The 15488-nt window shown below is 32.9% G+C and overlaps 2 protein-coding genes across 3 annotated transcripts; one reads left to right on the top strand and one right to left on the bottom strand.

Annotated features, from left to right (window-relative positions):
- The first annotated feature begins 1692 nt into the window (after positions 1-1692).
- Positions 1693-3485, top strand: LOC105129285 (F-box/LRR-repeat protein At4g14103-like). Its single transcript, XM_011031276.1, has 3 exons — positions 1693-2830; positions 2915-3085; positions 3159-3485. The coding sequence occupies exons 1-3, from the start codon at positions 1895-1897 to the stop codon at positions 3483-3485; spliced, it is 1434 nt and encodes a 477-aa protein (XP_011029578.1). The 5' UTR covers positions 1693-1894.
- A 3056-nt stretch (positions 3486-6541) lies between these two features.
- On the bottom strand, positions 6542-14676 carry LOC105129192 (MLO-like protein 11). Of its 2 annotated transcripts, XM_011031152.1 has the most exons (15): positions 14229-14676; positions 13483-13540; positions 13104-13339; positions 12841-12957; positions 11331-11391; positions 10830-10924; positions 10600-10674; positions 10161-10246; positions 10000-10049; positions 9039-9079; positions 8675-8845; positions 8484-8519; positions 8133-8200; positions 7989-8049; positions 6542-7030 (listed from the first exon to the last, which is right to left on the bottom strand). In XM_011031152.1, exons 1-15 carry the CDS (start codon positions 14352-14354, stop codon positions 6644-6646), a joined length of 1668 nt encoding a protein of 555 aa, XP_011029454.1. In that variant the 5' UTR covers positions 14355-14676; the 3' UTR covers positions 6542-6643. The 2 variants fall into 2 exon arrangements, with proteins under 2 accessions (XP_011029454.1, XP_011029455.1); XM_011031153.1 differs by lacking the exon at positions 14229-14676 and having other exon boundaries at positions 13416-13509.
- Positions 14677-15488: the final 812 nt, after the last annotated feature.

The raw sequence follows: 15488 nt of genomic DNA, 5'->3' as shown, positions 1-15488 counted from the left end.
TTAGGAAATTCAACCTAACCTAAAATAAAATAAAAAATCATCACCCAACTTTTATATAATATAAAAATATCTCGTCAATTTATTTTTTAGAAGTAAATTTAAATAAGAGAAGACAATACCTAACAAATTTAATTAAGAATAGTGAGTGGCTCTGGCTACATCTTTTGTAAGTGATTTGGGTTTGACTTGACAGTTCTTAGCAAAGTTTAACCAAAAACATAGCATGTAATAGCCTCTACTATACTACAGTGTTGTCTACAATGCAAAGATTATATTGCTACATTGTCATCCATAACATAATGTGTTTATGTCCATAATAAATTTATAGTGCAATCTACATTGAAATCACTCTATATATATTGTTATTCATTGATCCCTCTATTGATCTCTTTTAGTTTTTTCTTCAAATAGTATAATACATGTTGAAAGCATTTATAATTCATAATACTTCACTCTAGAATAGAAATCCCATATGTTTTAGAGTTTTGTTAATTAATTAGATGCTTGTCTTCATTTTGTTATGGAGTAGTTTTTATTTTTCAACACAAAATTTTATACATTAGTTTTTTCAATATATTTTTATAGTTAAAAAATTATAAACAAAAATATTTATACAAATAATCAAATAAATCAATAACTATATATGCTAATAAATAAATAAAAAAGTTATAAAAAATAACTAAAAATTAAATTAAAAAAATCAAAAAATATATAGATCAAGATATTTAATCTTACAAGATGTGACATTTATCCAACTATACTTGCTAAATTTATTTATTAAAATAAGTTTTTTATTTAATAAAATAATAATAGAAAGGGACACATATATTAAATTGATTAAATAAAATAAAAGTAAAAAAATATTATGACAGGCTACATATATTATGAATATCATTTGGAAAAAAAATTATTTAAAAAAATAAAATTCATCTATATAATTTTTTTTAAAAAAAATGTAAAAAAATCTAAAAAATCTCTTCTGAAAGTAAAAAGTCTGGTACGGTGAGGGACACATTATAAAATATATTATTAGTTATATTTTTTATAAAAAAAAGTTCGAGGAGGGTAATTCTATAAAATTGATGAAGAGATTGTAACATAGCTTAGGAAAAACCATATCATACTGAATACATAAACTTGTAATACTTAATACATTAATAATAAAAAACAAGTAATATTTTTTATTGATCCTGATTTCAGATTAATATGATAAATTAATAATTTATTAAATTTATAAGATAATACATTTATATATGTGTGTGTGTGTCATTCATGAGAAACGAGTATACCTGTGGGATGTTGCCACAAATTAATAGGTAGCTTGTTAGCTGTTAGATAGGAGATTCCTTTGGTTATATTAACACGTGTCACTCGTTCATGAGAGAGGTTCGTTAGAGGCAGCCTTGCAGCTCACTGTATAAATCCTCCTGATCCCCTCCTCTCTCTCTCTTCCTTCTCTCTGAATTGCTGTAGATAGCTGGCTAGGATTACACCGCCATCACTGTCAAGTCAAGCCCAGGCCAAACTGCACTATCACCATTGATTCTCCTCAGAAAAACTAATATCTTTGCCCCAATAAAGTCGTCTCTGTTAATCTTGGTTAGTGTTTAGTTTCTTTTTCTTAATTACATACCTTCTTGGTTGATCTTGTCCTCATTTCTTGGACTTCTTTTTTTCTCGTAATTTTCTCTTTTTCTTCGAACCATTCAACAACATGCATCTTTCTTCTAATTCTAACTGGTTTCTCCTTTCATTTCTTTAATTTATTTTACAAATGATATTATAATTTGATTAACGATTTTCCCCTTATATTATTCTAAGTGTTGTATGATTTGCTGGTTTCTTTTAAGTTACTTTGATTTTAAAGATTTGACCTTTATCACCTTTCCAGACAATGGCCAAAGACGATAAACGAAGACGCTGCGAGGAGGTGAATAAAGATATGATTAGTAGCTTGCCTAATGTGATAATTGGTCATATACTCTCGTTTCTTCCTACTAAAGATGCTGTTTCTACCTGCATTCTGTCCAAAAGTTGGAGAGAACTCTGGAAATCACTTTCCAATTTTGATTTTGATGATCGCACATGGAAAAGTAAGATCATCTTTGGGAATTTCATGGATAGGTTCTTTTATGTTCATAACTCGCGTGAAAACTCCATTACAAAACTTCGTCTCCGCGTACATGGAAACTATCCTTCTTCCCGTTTAAGTCAATGGATTGATGCAGCGATTAAGGACAATATTGAGGAGCTTATACTTTGGATACCCCTATTTACTCATGTTCCGTTGCCTCAGAGACTTTTTAGTTGTGAGAAATTAGTGGTTTTGAACCTTAGTTATGGAATTGCTATTGATCTTCTTGGTGTTGGTGTGCGCTTTGCATGTCTCAAGGTCCTTCATCTTGAAGGACTCCCGATGCTTGACGATCTTGCTTCCATAGAGAAACTATTAGCAGGTTCCCCAGTCCTTGAAGAACTGAAAATCGAACATGTAGATTGTCGATCCAGGAACGCTTTACGTGTATGCTCAAGCTCACTGAAACGCTTGACCATAAGATTCACGCGTATTCGTTATGACAGGAAGGATCCTGGTTGCAGAGCACTCACTCTTGATACCCCAAACCTAGAGCTTCTTATACTAACTGATTTCGTGTCCGAGGAGTTAAACATGCAGCAACTTCCGTGCTCACTGTTCGAGGCATCCATCAGTGTTGCTTTTACACATTACTTCATCGTACGACTAGATAGCTATATTGACATGGCGGTTCAGTTCTTGAGACTGATCATGCCTATTGTCAGGACCTTACGCTTGTGTGGGACTACTATGAGGGTAAGTTTTTTCCTCATTTTACTGTTGTGCTTAAATTTTCAGTGGTCTGATGACGCACCCCCTCACATGTTTACCCCTATGCAGATTTTATCAAACGCGGTTCGTAAGAAGTTGCCTTGCTTCGAAGATCTGCCTTATTTTGGTAACTTGACTCGTTTGGAGATTGAAGCTAGTGGAGATTGTCGTTGGATGGTTTTGCATGGGATACTCAAATGCTCTGTTAAGCTGGAAGTCTTCATCATATACAAGGACAAGGTTAGTTCCAACAAGATAAATACGTCCGCAATGTTTTCCGGAAGCATGATCGGTATTGTTCTTCTTCTTACAGGCTTTCACAGTTCAGGCAAAGGATCCTCCCAAATGGCAAAGTCTTGCATACCTTAATTCTTCGGTAATTCCCAAATGGCGAAATCCTGAATTCGCGCCTCGGTGCATGAGGTCAAGCCTTAAAGTAATTGAGTGTGTAGATTTTGAATGGGATTTCTCGGAGATAGAAATGGCGGAATATTTCATAAAGAATGCACTGGTCTTGGAGAAGATGGCTATCAGATTTGGATGGGGCATGACTCATAATTCAAAAGAACGTGTTGCCAAGAGGCTGTCAGGGTATGAAAGAGGCTCCAAAGCATGTCAAATTACATTTTCATCACCTTGATTTAATTTTTTTTTTAATTCCTTTTCTGTTAGAGATTGCTCAACGAGGAAGAGAGAATGCAAACCCGTATTTGATATCCTTGTATACGGATGAATTCTTTCTGTTGTTCTAGTATAAAATTGTGTATTAAATACACAATTTTAAAAACTTAGATACTTGGATGAATTCTTCTTTTTGTTGTTCTGGTATAAAATTGTGATTATAATCTTTTGAAAACTTAGATACTTGGAGAGAAAGAAGTATTTGGGATTAAATAATCATCGCTAGCTAATGTTATGCATAAAATTGTGTTTAATTCAATAATATATTTAATTAAATTATCACAAAATAATAATTTCCTTAAATTTACCATCAGTTTTTATTTTATTTTATTGAGGTGTTCTTTTTTGTGGCAAGTGATAATATGAAATCCTAACCTATATTTGCAATTAATGAAACAAAAGTCATTGAGAATTTCATATATCTATTTAAATTACTAAATGATATTGTGTGAAATTAATATTTAATTAATTTAAACTTAATAATGTATCCTAGCTATAACATTTATAAACATATCTCAATATTCCATTGCGCCTTTAATAAAATATATATAACAAAGAATGTTATAAAATTTAAGACACCTAAATTTTTTTAAAAAAAAAAGTGATTTGGAAAAATGGATTAAAAAATCAATCTTTTAAGAAATTCAAATTTCAAAATATTGATGAAGTGAAAAAGGAAACACAATCAATTCATGAGATTCGTATAAATTTTTTATATTTTTTCAAGCATTTGATTCCACTTAAATATATTGTAATATTAATTATCTAGAACATCATATTTACAAATTTCTCATATGATAAAAAAAAATGATTTTTTAGTATAAATAAAGGAATTATAATATCCTATATGGCAGGAGTTTAGGAAATAAGGATTAATAATACAAGAAGTTATTCATACATTTTCGTATTATTAAGATCAATATCGAATTGAAACAACTATGTTTAATAAATCTGTTACAGATAAAACAAATAAATATTTAGAGAACCTCCCAAATTTAAAGAAAAACAATTAATGAAACATAGTTTTGAAACTCGATTTTGCCAGATGGATCGACTCGAGGCTGAAATTGAGCTAGTTTGAAGAAAAAATGGGGAAAAGAAAAACCCGGCGTGACCCAACTAACCTGACGACCCGGCAAGACCTAATAAAAAAACTAGTTGCAATCTGTTGACTTTGTTTTTTTGTTATTACTAAAATGATGGTATTTTAATTTAAAAAAATTAACTTGGATAACCTAATAACCTTGTCAAAACTCGATAACCTGGTTAGAACCAGAACTTAAACCTTGGATAAGGCCAACCACCATCCCAGATCTAAAAACTCTGTAATAAAGTATATATTCCTTCCTCTCAAATTCTCTCTTGTTCATTTGCTTTGCAATTCAGCATTATTGTCTATAGTTTGAAATGATTTTCTTCCTACAAGTGGTATAAAAAAAAAATTTGATTGTTTGATACGGCAATTCAAACTTCCCACTTTAATCTTTTTATTTGACAAATAATAAATATAATATTTGGTGTGTTTGAAAGCTTGACTAGATTCTTAACATACATGAGAAATGGCTTTCAAGAGCATGCAAAAAGAGTGACATTAACACCTTTCTAGAAAAAGGTCACGTGGAAGGTCTGAAATAACGATCAACAAACACTCATAATTATTCATTATTATTTAGATGATATTACTTTTGAGATAATGGTTGATATAACCACCGCCAAACATGCATGAAAAGTTTTGTAACTATCAAATTAAAAAGCTGATAGTGTAAAAAAGGTTCGCCTATAAAAATTATGAGATGACTTTAAAAAATTATATATGCTTTAAGTAATAGAATATTTCAAAATACTTTGTTAGAGTATTAACCATATACAATGAGATGAAAAGATATAGAAAAAAAATAAAAGAAATATGAATGGCAGAAAAGATTCTATGATCATTATAGAAGAAACCACCACTATGTGGTGGTTACAATAAAAAAATCATAAAATATAATTTTTTTTTTAATAATTTAAAATTTCGTAAAAAAACTATAAGCCCAAGTCCAAACCCATGAAAAAAGATTCAGTGAAATTCAAGAAATCATGGATGCATAATCGCTTTCTCAAAATTCTCTATAAAAAAGAAATAAGATGACTCTGGATGTAATCAAGAAGATAGAGGCAGATTTGGAAGAGGAGTTCGATGTAGCCTCCAAAGGGTTGAAACTATAATGGGGAAGATAACCATGAAAAGAAGAAGATGTAGCTCATCAGTCGACCATCACAACCACGAAGCCGTGGAGTCCACACGAGGCTCACGAGTCTGTTGTCGCCAAGAAGCCATGGAGTCCACACGCGAATCCATCGTTGTAGCCACAAAGCCATGGCATCCTCACGAATCTCACGGAACCATCATTGCAGCCATAGAGCCATGGAGTCCACTTGAGGCTCACAAATCCATTCAAAGCATGGAGCCATGGAGTCCACGAACAAGGGGTAACTAAAAAGCTGCATCATCACGAACAGTGCAGAAACCAATAATTGAGCACAACAGTCTCTGCTTTTCTTAAACGAAGTTGAACTGTAGTTCGAAACCAGGCTCAGTTTCTTTCCTCAAATGTTTCGGATATTTGCTCTCAGATCTCAATCAAAAGTACTTTCAAAAAAGAAAAAAAAGAAAAACAGAGCTAAACGAGTATCCTTTTAGTTGACCATTGCATGCTATCATGCATTTGGAATAGAGAGTACTCATCTTGTATCAGCCTGACACAAACACATCAATTTACCCGTAAAAAAAAAGTCGCATAACATTTGGAAAAGCAGGATGACCATCAAATCTTGTTGCCTTAAACAATCGTCTTGTATCTTATTGAGGAAATAAAAAAAGAAAAGATTAAACAGTGTGTGTGTGTGTGTGTGTGTGTGTAAACTCTTGCATTTTCTACTTGCTTTTTTTTTTTTAAGAATAGAGAGTACTCCTCTCCTAAAAAGTTAAATGACGATTCACGACTGCGTTAGAAATGAGATAGAAATAAATAAAAGGAAATATATAACAATCGAAGTACTAATGTGTATTTCTTTTCCTTGTTCTTTACAAGATCCCTACAAAGCCTACATTCCTGGCAGAATAAGTCCAATTTACTACCTTCTAACTGGCATAGAAAATGATCTAGGAATCTCGTCCAGGTGAAAATTTGATGTTTCTGATGAAGAAACAGAAGCTGATTGTCGAAGGAAAGGAGTAGCTGCCCCGCTTGAAGTTTCATTGGCAACTGTGGTAGGACTAACTGAAATAAAAGAAGCTCGCTGCAACTCGATTTGAGTGACTGGATCTGCATCATTCTCAGGAATATCAAGCAAATGATGATTGTCTTCCTCTGACATTAATGTGCTTGTGTCTCTGTGCATGGTAGAATCATCTGTGAAAATTGCATGCCTCCTCTTCCCGCTAGCTGCTGTTTTCCACCACCCATGGATTGTCTCCCTTATTCTTTGAGGAATTAATGCCGCCTTATAGTTTGTTCCCATCTGGGAAAAGGGAGGGAACAATACATGATGCTAATAATAACCAGAAAATGATTGAACAAAAAAACAAGTGGTATAATACTACCACCTTAACCCAATGAAAACCTGTTCAAGCATTTCCTGTTACTAGTTAGGAGGAGGGAGGCTTGTTCTACTCACAAGTGGATAAAGATGATTTCAATTCTTAAAATGCCATAAAGAATTGATGGCAATTTAAAGGACTCGACATCTTGACATATTCTCATATCTAAAAATATATGAAGTTTGTTCCAAAACCCTTTCTTGGTGATGGATTGTGATAAAACACCACAGCATCGCTCCCAGAAAGGAAAAGGTGGAGACGATAATCAGAAGGAAAAGAACTTGAGGTTTGTTAGCCGAAAAATCACGCTGTCAAAATTTATTAGTTTCAACAATGTTGACGTTAGAAATAATTTCCATGGCCACCTGTTCTTTCGTATGTATCAGTATGAACGGTAAATTTGAGGGTACACTCATAAACTAGGTGCTTGCACAGTACTGCATAAACATGGTCATGAAGAACTTCAGACGTCCTACTTGGACATGTTCATGCATTTGATTGGCAGACACTAGCTAGTTATATAACACCTGCATTATATACACAGCATACACAACAATATATTCATCAGTGTCTCCTCTCTTTCTCTTAGATACTGTGGTTGAATTTGACAACAAGCCCAGGAATAAAGACACATGCAGCTGGCATATGCCATGAGGCTGAAGGGCTATATTGGCGGTCAAGTCTTTGTTACTGGAAACTGTGGTGTATCTGCATCTGATACAAGTTAAAACTAGCTAGATTGTGGTAGATTATGTGCTTCTAATGTCTTGTTCATGATATTTGTTGACTAGTAGATTATGCATTAGTATTTTCTTGCATATAATATGAGTTGACATGTTTTTTCCTTGGGGAAAAGTGCATATAGTGGCAATATGATACCTGAGTAGCAAGTGCATATAGTGGCAAGGTGCTGTAGCTGCAGAGGAACTGCCCAGCAAACCTACAAGATAATACAATAATGCAGTAGTTGTAAAAGCTGATGAATCCTCAAGAAAGTCTCAACTATCTCAGATGTATGCATACCCCAACACAAGTCGTATGTACACCTGCAAATGGTTCCTAATAAAGCAGGATCTGAAGCCAAATTGCCACTGTAAATTAATCAACAGAAGACAGATCAGTTCAACGTACAGATTCAACACCTCATCATGGAAAAGAAAAAACTTTGTATCTCCTCATTTCTGATTCTTCTGGTCAGTGATTATCAATCATTCTTTCGTAAACATTGAATCAACCCAGGAAAAAGTGAGGTTTTTGTTCAAACAATCACAGAAATTATAATAAATTTGAGCTTGGTTGATGTCAAGAAGGAAAGGACAAAAGTGAACTCTCGCAGTCCAATGAATAATAATCAAGTCAGGGTAGAGGAGATACCCAAAACCAAAAGAATGAAGCCAATTCAAATGCATTCTGCAATCACATTTCAGAGAAAGAAAAGAATGAGATGTCAGTTATGCTACTTTGGCACAACACCATAGAACCATTTTCTAGGAAAGAAGGAACTGAAAGGACGGTATATGTTACCATTTTAACTTGAGCAACTGATCACAGTGAGCATTGCTTACCTGGAACAGGATAAAATGGATCAATGACAGAAACAGTTCTGGCTTCTTGAACCAGAAAAGATCATCTCGAGGCCTCAGCTTCCCTTCTACAGAGTGTCCAGTTAGGCCAGCAGTCTCTAATGTCAAGGTCGCGATAACATGTTGTAGCTTTGCACCGACTAGAAGAACAAGCTGCCCATGACATGAAATATCAGAGATGCCCAGTGCAATTACTTAAGTAATACAAAATTCGTTACTTGTAATCTGTTGTCCTTCCAAATGTCTGTTTCTCACTGCGTACTTTTTGTTTCTACCGAGGAAAATTCCTTTTGCAGCATACAAGTGATTGATAAAACTGAAACTCAAAAGAACCTGCAGCACTTACAGTGATTGGAACGACGGCTATCCAGAAATAGAGATTAGATCCTGTGGAAAGGTTCCAAAACGAACTAGCCATAAATTAGTAAGATTGAGACTTGGATAACCCGATCACACACTAGACAACACTAGATCATTCATCCATGGGGATTTGGTTAATTTTTTTTTAATGTAAAAAAATTATCTAAGTGTCGATAATTGTTTTATGATAATAAGAAATTTAATTATAAACTCAAAATATAATATATATTAAATAATATTTTTTAAATATTGAAATAACATATATATGAAAAGTAAATTGAAAAAAATATTGATATCCAATTAACAAATTTGAAATAATAAATAAAATCAACACAAATCAACCTACTAAATTTATAACTCGAGTTATGAAATTAAAATAATCTTATAAAAAATAAAAAAAATACAAAATCCAATTTCCAACTAATCTAATATTAAAAAATAAAATAAAAAAAATAATTTAGCAATAAAAAAAATAATTAAAGTCAACCCAAGTTAACTTATTAAATTTATTATCTGGATTTTAAGATCATGGTAAATTTATTAAAAGCAAATTGAAAAAAAAATTATAAAGTCCCAATTCCAACATTTTCAATATTAAAAATTAAAATAAAAGGAAATTAAATCATATAACTAGTATGTAACATGATAGAAAGAAAATTTAAAAAAAAAATATATCAAAACACAATTCCCAAAAATTAACAAGGATGAATTTGAAAAAGAAAAAGAATTATTAAAGTGTTAAATTAAAAGAAAATATTAAATAAAAAAACAAAACAAAACACTGATGAATAACTTTTGATATATGAGTGGCTACGGCGAATTAGCCATATATTTTAGTGTTTCGTTAATTAATTTGTTAATACTCACCGAAATTCGTATATTGTTACCCAATGGCAAGTGCAAAACAAAGCAATTCATAGCATTATTTTTCACTCTCATAGCCATACCTTTCACATTAAACAGCATGACTACCACAACGAATCCCCACAATGGACCACTGCAAGGCGTTGAACACAGGCATTTAGCTGGTCCATTTTCTCCTGGTTCAATCATGCATATGAATGGCCAGAAAATACAAGAAACATTCAAAGTACGTAGACGACGTTACCTCACACCAACAATTCTCTGGAATTCTTCTTCCATGGAGCGGATCACGTAGCTGTGAAAATCATGTTTCAATGGGAGGTTGTGATTCTGCCATGAATAAGAAAAAACCAAGAGGAATGGATGTCAATAAAGCATCACTGATACTGCCAACAGTATATCAGCAAAGACGCTCACGTTGTCTCTGTATATATAGTACTTCATTGTCTTCTTCTTTCTTAAACCCTAGTACAATACCATTGAATTCCTCGGTTGATTCTGGGATGATAACACCCCTACTCCCCTCTTTTTCCTGGAGGAGAGTGCCATATTGCATTGACAATACATCCTAAATGCTAGTTGAAAAGTAGAACTTCCTCTGTGCCCCGTGCTCAGTTGTAAATGCTATTTGAGAAATAAAAATTCACTTCAAGTTTGGGATAACAGATAACAGCAGAGCATACCATGATGAAGCCCTTACGAAGAGTGAGGTAGTCTGTGCGAGCCACTGAAGGTCCAAATTGCCGAAAGAAGCATGTCTGCAAGTTGATAAAACACATCAAACGATGACCAGCTCTAAAACAAGGCCTCATGGGAAGGCTCTAATTCTATTGCAGAATTGGAGGTAATAACAAGCAAGCATGGAATACAACATAGAAAGCATTAAAGAGAAGAAAGAGAGTTTTGTACCTACCACCCAGATAAGAAAACTATTCTTGACCAAAGGGCTTGATTTATGATGTCTTGCGAAGGTTGTTTGCCTTCGCAATGTATTCTCTCTATTGTTTTCTGTTACAGAATAGATTACCAAGTCGTGATTGTGATACAGCAATATTTCTAAGAATAAACATTCTCAATTGAAATGATTGGAAGGTGAAGGTATCCCTTGAAAAATAATGCCAAGAGAGGAAGAAAAGAAAAAACAACAGAAACTTACTGCGAGTTCCTATTTTTTCCCAAGTATCTTCATTCGAATACAAACAATGAAATCTCAATCTCTTTAAAAGTTCTAGCATCTAGACTTACATGTATAAGGACAAGCTAAATAGTGTATACAGAAGAGAGAGATTAAGTAGTTATATTCTAAATCAGCCATCAAGTATAAAGCTGACATAGGCAAAAAGAATTGGGCAGCACTTGTTACTGTTTAAACTTTAAAATCTATTCAAAACCACTTTCCTGTCCAAGGCTTTACCTGTTGATACATCATGGCATTCCATACGAGCCAAATCTTCCCATACTCTCCAACTATGAATCTGGTGAAACAATTACAATGTTAGACAGGTGGTCATGGTGATAACGAGATTATGGTTCTCTTGTTTCATGAGTCAAATCTAGTATCTTGTATTTGATCAACTGCAGTTCAGGAAGACGTTGGTTTTTATGGTCAGCAAAATTTCCTCTCCCGGGTCCTGGGAAAAAACATAACAAGTTCGACTAGAAAATACTGTCTTACTCTAAATACAAGAACCAAATGCATGGTGGATCTTGTTTTATACATGATATATCTATTCCCAGATAAATCTATTTTTAATGGGTTTACAAAACTCTTATAACCTTTCTCGGGAATGAACATGTCTTGAGTAAGGGCTTAGTAGTGTGCGGAGCTCAGTGACGCTGGGGCTTGGTAGTGTGCCTCGTCCCAAACATGCTAAATCTTGCACTAACCAAACCTATATGCAATTGGGTGTAGTGTGACAAGCTCTAGAAACGTTGTGTATGATACTAGCTAAATCTAAAAGTTTTTTGAGTTTATTAATTAATCAAATTTAAAATAACATAAATATAAAAAACATGTCAACTACAAAGCACTTGAACATAGCATTCTGTCAAATCCAAACCTTGGACTTGGCAGTCAGTTACACTTAAAGTAATATACGTTTGACAAACATGTCAAATCTAAAACACTTGGAATAACATTTCATAAAGTCTAAAGCAGTAAGACTTGGCAATCAACCAAGTTTAGACACTTATACTTAACAATCAGTCATGCTCAAAAAAACATGGGTTTGAAAAAGATATCAGACCCAAGATACTTATATTTTATAGTTAGTTATATCTAAGATAACAATCATCCTCCCTAAGCACATCCAAATAAATGATCATCCTCCCTTGACACCCCTAAAGGAATGAACATCCTCTCTTGACATGTCTAGGGGAATAACTATCTTCTATTAGGTCTAACCTTAAAAAAGAGTTCAGCCTTTATAAACTTAGCTACATTTGATATCTTAAATTTTAATGTCTCAAAACCTTTTTTTTTTATAAGAGAACAAGATTTATGGGTTATAAATACACTATAAGACCTTCAGAACAAAAGTTCACAATCTTTATTCTTTACTCTGTGTGTGTGTATTCAGAATATTTTTCTTGAAAATATTCTTTTATTTTCTCTCTTTAAAAAAATACATTTAAGCATCAAAAAGTTTCTATCTCAATAAAAAAGATACCTTTTATAAATACTAGTCATGAGGCCTAGCATGGAATAAATATAAGCTATTAACTATCTTCTCTAGTAAAAATGGAGGATATTGTTTCTACCAATTAATTAATTAATCATTTATCCAACTCATTAGTACTATTTCTAAACTAGTTGAAAATCATCATTTCCCTTTCATTATGTTGTGTAATTATTAAGCATACGAACTTAACCATTCCTAAAACCACTTCACCATTAAGAAAAGCAACAGCTCAAAATGCATAACCTTCACAATCGCCAGCAGCATTGTTAAGCAACTGTAAGAAATGTGTGTGATTGCCATGACGAAAATGAAGCGATGCAACCGCTCGAGATCTTGATATGACAGGAATGGCTCATATCCCTGCACGTCAAACAGTTTTCAGAATCGAATATTTGTCATTGAGAAAACGAATGTCATAATAAAGCAAGGTTATCAACTCGCTGCTTTGAAAATTCAATATTGCAACATCCTCAACAATGTTTTATATAGATGAATTAATGACATGCCTTTTCGCAGGTATTCCGATCCAAGCCATTCAACATTCTTCGAAGTGGATGAGGAAGAACAGAAAGCATCACTAGTTTACGTCCCTCGGAAGAATTTTGTTTAATTTCCTCATCAGTCTCTGTTCTCGTGCAAGAAGCAAAATTACCTTCATAGAACTTTGATGGAATGCAAATACTGGCTATGGTGCTTGAGGTAGCTGCTAAAAGAAGTGATATGAATCCAAGCAGCATCAACTCTGAAGACAAGTACAAAATGATACTAGTGAATGAAAATTAGTGAAAAAAATATGAAAGGAAGGAGATTAAAATTACTAGTAACCAAAAGAACTAGATGAACTTTCTGCAGCATCTGATGTTGTTTTTTGAACTTGGAAAATACCTTCTTTCATCTTCTCCACAGCTGCAAGCAAAGGTTTCCGATCGGTTTCCCGCAACCACTGAAAAACAAATGAACAAAGAATCAAATCTCAGATTAGACACCAAAGCTATTGAAAGCAACACTGGCATTCCAGGAAACAAAACGCAAATAAAAATAATTTGACTGATTCTGTTTCAATTCATCTGTCAATATAGAGTTCTCCTAAAGCAAACATGTGAAATTTTATCATAAGCCCGCTGAAACAAAGTTAACGAAGCTGGTGCTTCCACAACAGTCTTCCAATATGTAATTTTCACATCTAAAGCATTTTACGTAATAATCAATGAGATTTCAGCCTACAATCATGACCAAGAACCAGACAGAAAGCTAGAGGTATCAACTAAAAGCCCTCAAAAAGTCAATAAAAAGCTATTTAGAAACTCAAATTCCTAAAAACATCAGAAACGTAGTGGCAGATATGAATAGCCAAGCAAAGTGCCTTACTGCTTGCAAAACCTTCCATCAAGCATGATATATCCATATATACCCAAGTTTCAAAGGGATCAAATATATAAATAAAATATTAAGAAAATCCATTGTGTACATTGAACTTTAAGTAATAGAGTGGAAGGAAGGAAAAACAAACAAATTCTGTACAAATACAGTGTAGTACCTCACAAATCATAACAATGACAAAATGAACATCAGGAGAAGAAGGTAAGAACAGAAGAAAAAATAATAGACAGTAGAAAGAAGATGTCACGTACACTACATAGTCTGTGAATTGAGCGCTCCACTATCAGAGAAACAACCACAAAGATTGTCAACACAGTTGCAACTGACCATGTTGGAGTTAAGGCCAAGGATCTCATTTCTTTAGTATCTTCTTCCATTCGAAGCAATCCTACTCAGACACGCCAACTTTTGTCTTTAAATCTTGACACCTCTAAAGCCCCTGTCTTAATTTTAAACTAACAACGACACCAAGCAACCAAATTCGCTTCCTAGAAATCAAAACCACCCAAAAAAGAAACACAAACTTAACTCCATCATCCTGCTCCTCGTGTAATCATATATATAAATATGATAATAAAAAAAAAAGTTTGGAAACCAACCGAGCTCTTTCTCTCTCTCCTCCTTTTCTCTGTATTTTCTTGGCTGAGACAAAACCAAGCTCTGAGGCTCAGTTTGATCAAACTACTTGAGCTCACTTGATTTACTATTTATTATTATTCATGAATAATATTATATATGATACTATTCATGAATACTAATATTTTTTTTCATTTGTATTTCTCTAGATATTGTTTTTGATATATTGTTCAAGAATATATATCGAGTCAACTTTTAAAATAAACAGGAGATAATTCATTTAAAGAATATTGTATAAAAACAATTTAACGTAGACAATTTTTTTGTCTACACACAAATTTATCTTTTTAAATTTTTACCTACTTTCGAGAAAAAGGCTTAAATATTAACTTAAATACCAAAATATCTCATAAACTTGTTTTACCTGCATAACTCAAGCACAAAATTCATTAGCAAATAAAAGTCAATATTTTTATATGAAAAATTTTCACAACTCATGAGTGGTATCATTTATAGGAACCGAAATAAACAACAACGTTTTTATTTTTCTTCAATTTATACAAAAAACAATTTGTGGCTAACAAAATTTCAGTATATGAAAAACTAACTGATCTCCCCGTATGAACTCCAGTTCATCTAAGTAAATGCAAGTACTCAATAACTTTGCTCTTGCCATACAAGAACAGATTCATTATTTTCAATGCAACCAACAAAAAAGTCAACATATAGTATTAGGTGCACAAAAACAACTTCAATTTCAATAAAAAAAAAAACTACATAAAATAACATACTAAATAGGCTCCACAGTCCAACTCTCTAAATAAGCTATCATTCCTAAGCAAATCCAAGCCACAAATATAATTGTTTTTATCAATTTTCTTTTAAGTCTTAGTCTTTTTATTTACATGCTTTTTATATTTAAATTAAATTAAATT

Source organism: Populus euphratica, unplaced genomic scaffold, assembly GCF_000495115.2.
Source record: "Populus euphratica unplaced genomic scaffold, PopEup_1.0 scaffold86.1, whole genome shotgun sequence".
Taxonomy (NCBI): Eukaryota; Viridiplantae; Streptophyta; class Magnoliopsida; order Malpighiales; family Salicaceae; genus Populus; species Populus euphratica.
The sequence above is the reverse complement of the archived record's forward strand: the minus strand, read 5'-3'. Positions and strand labels throughout refer to the sequence as shown.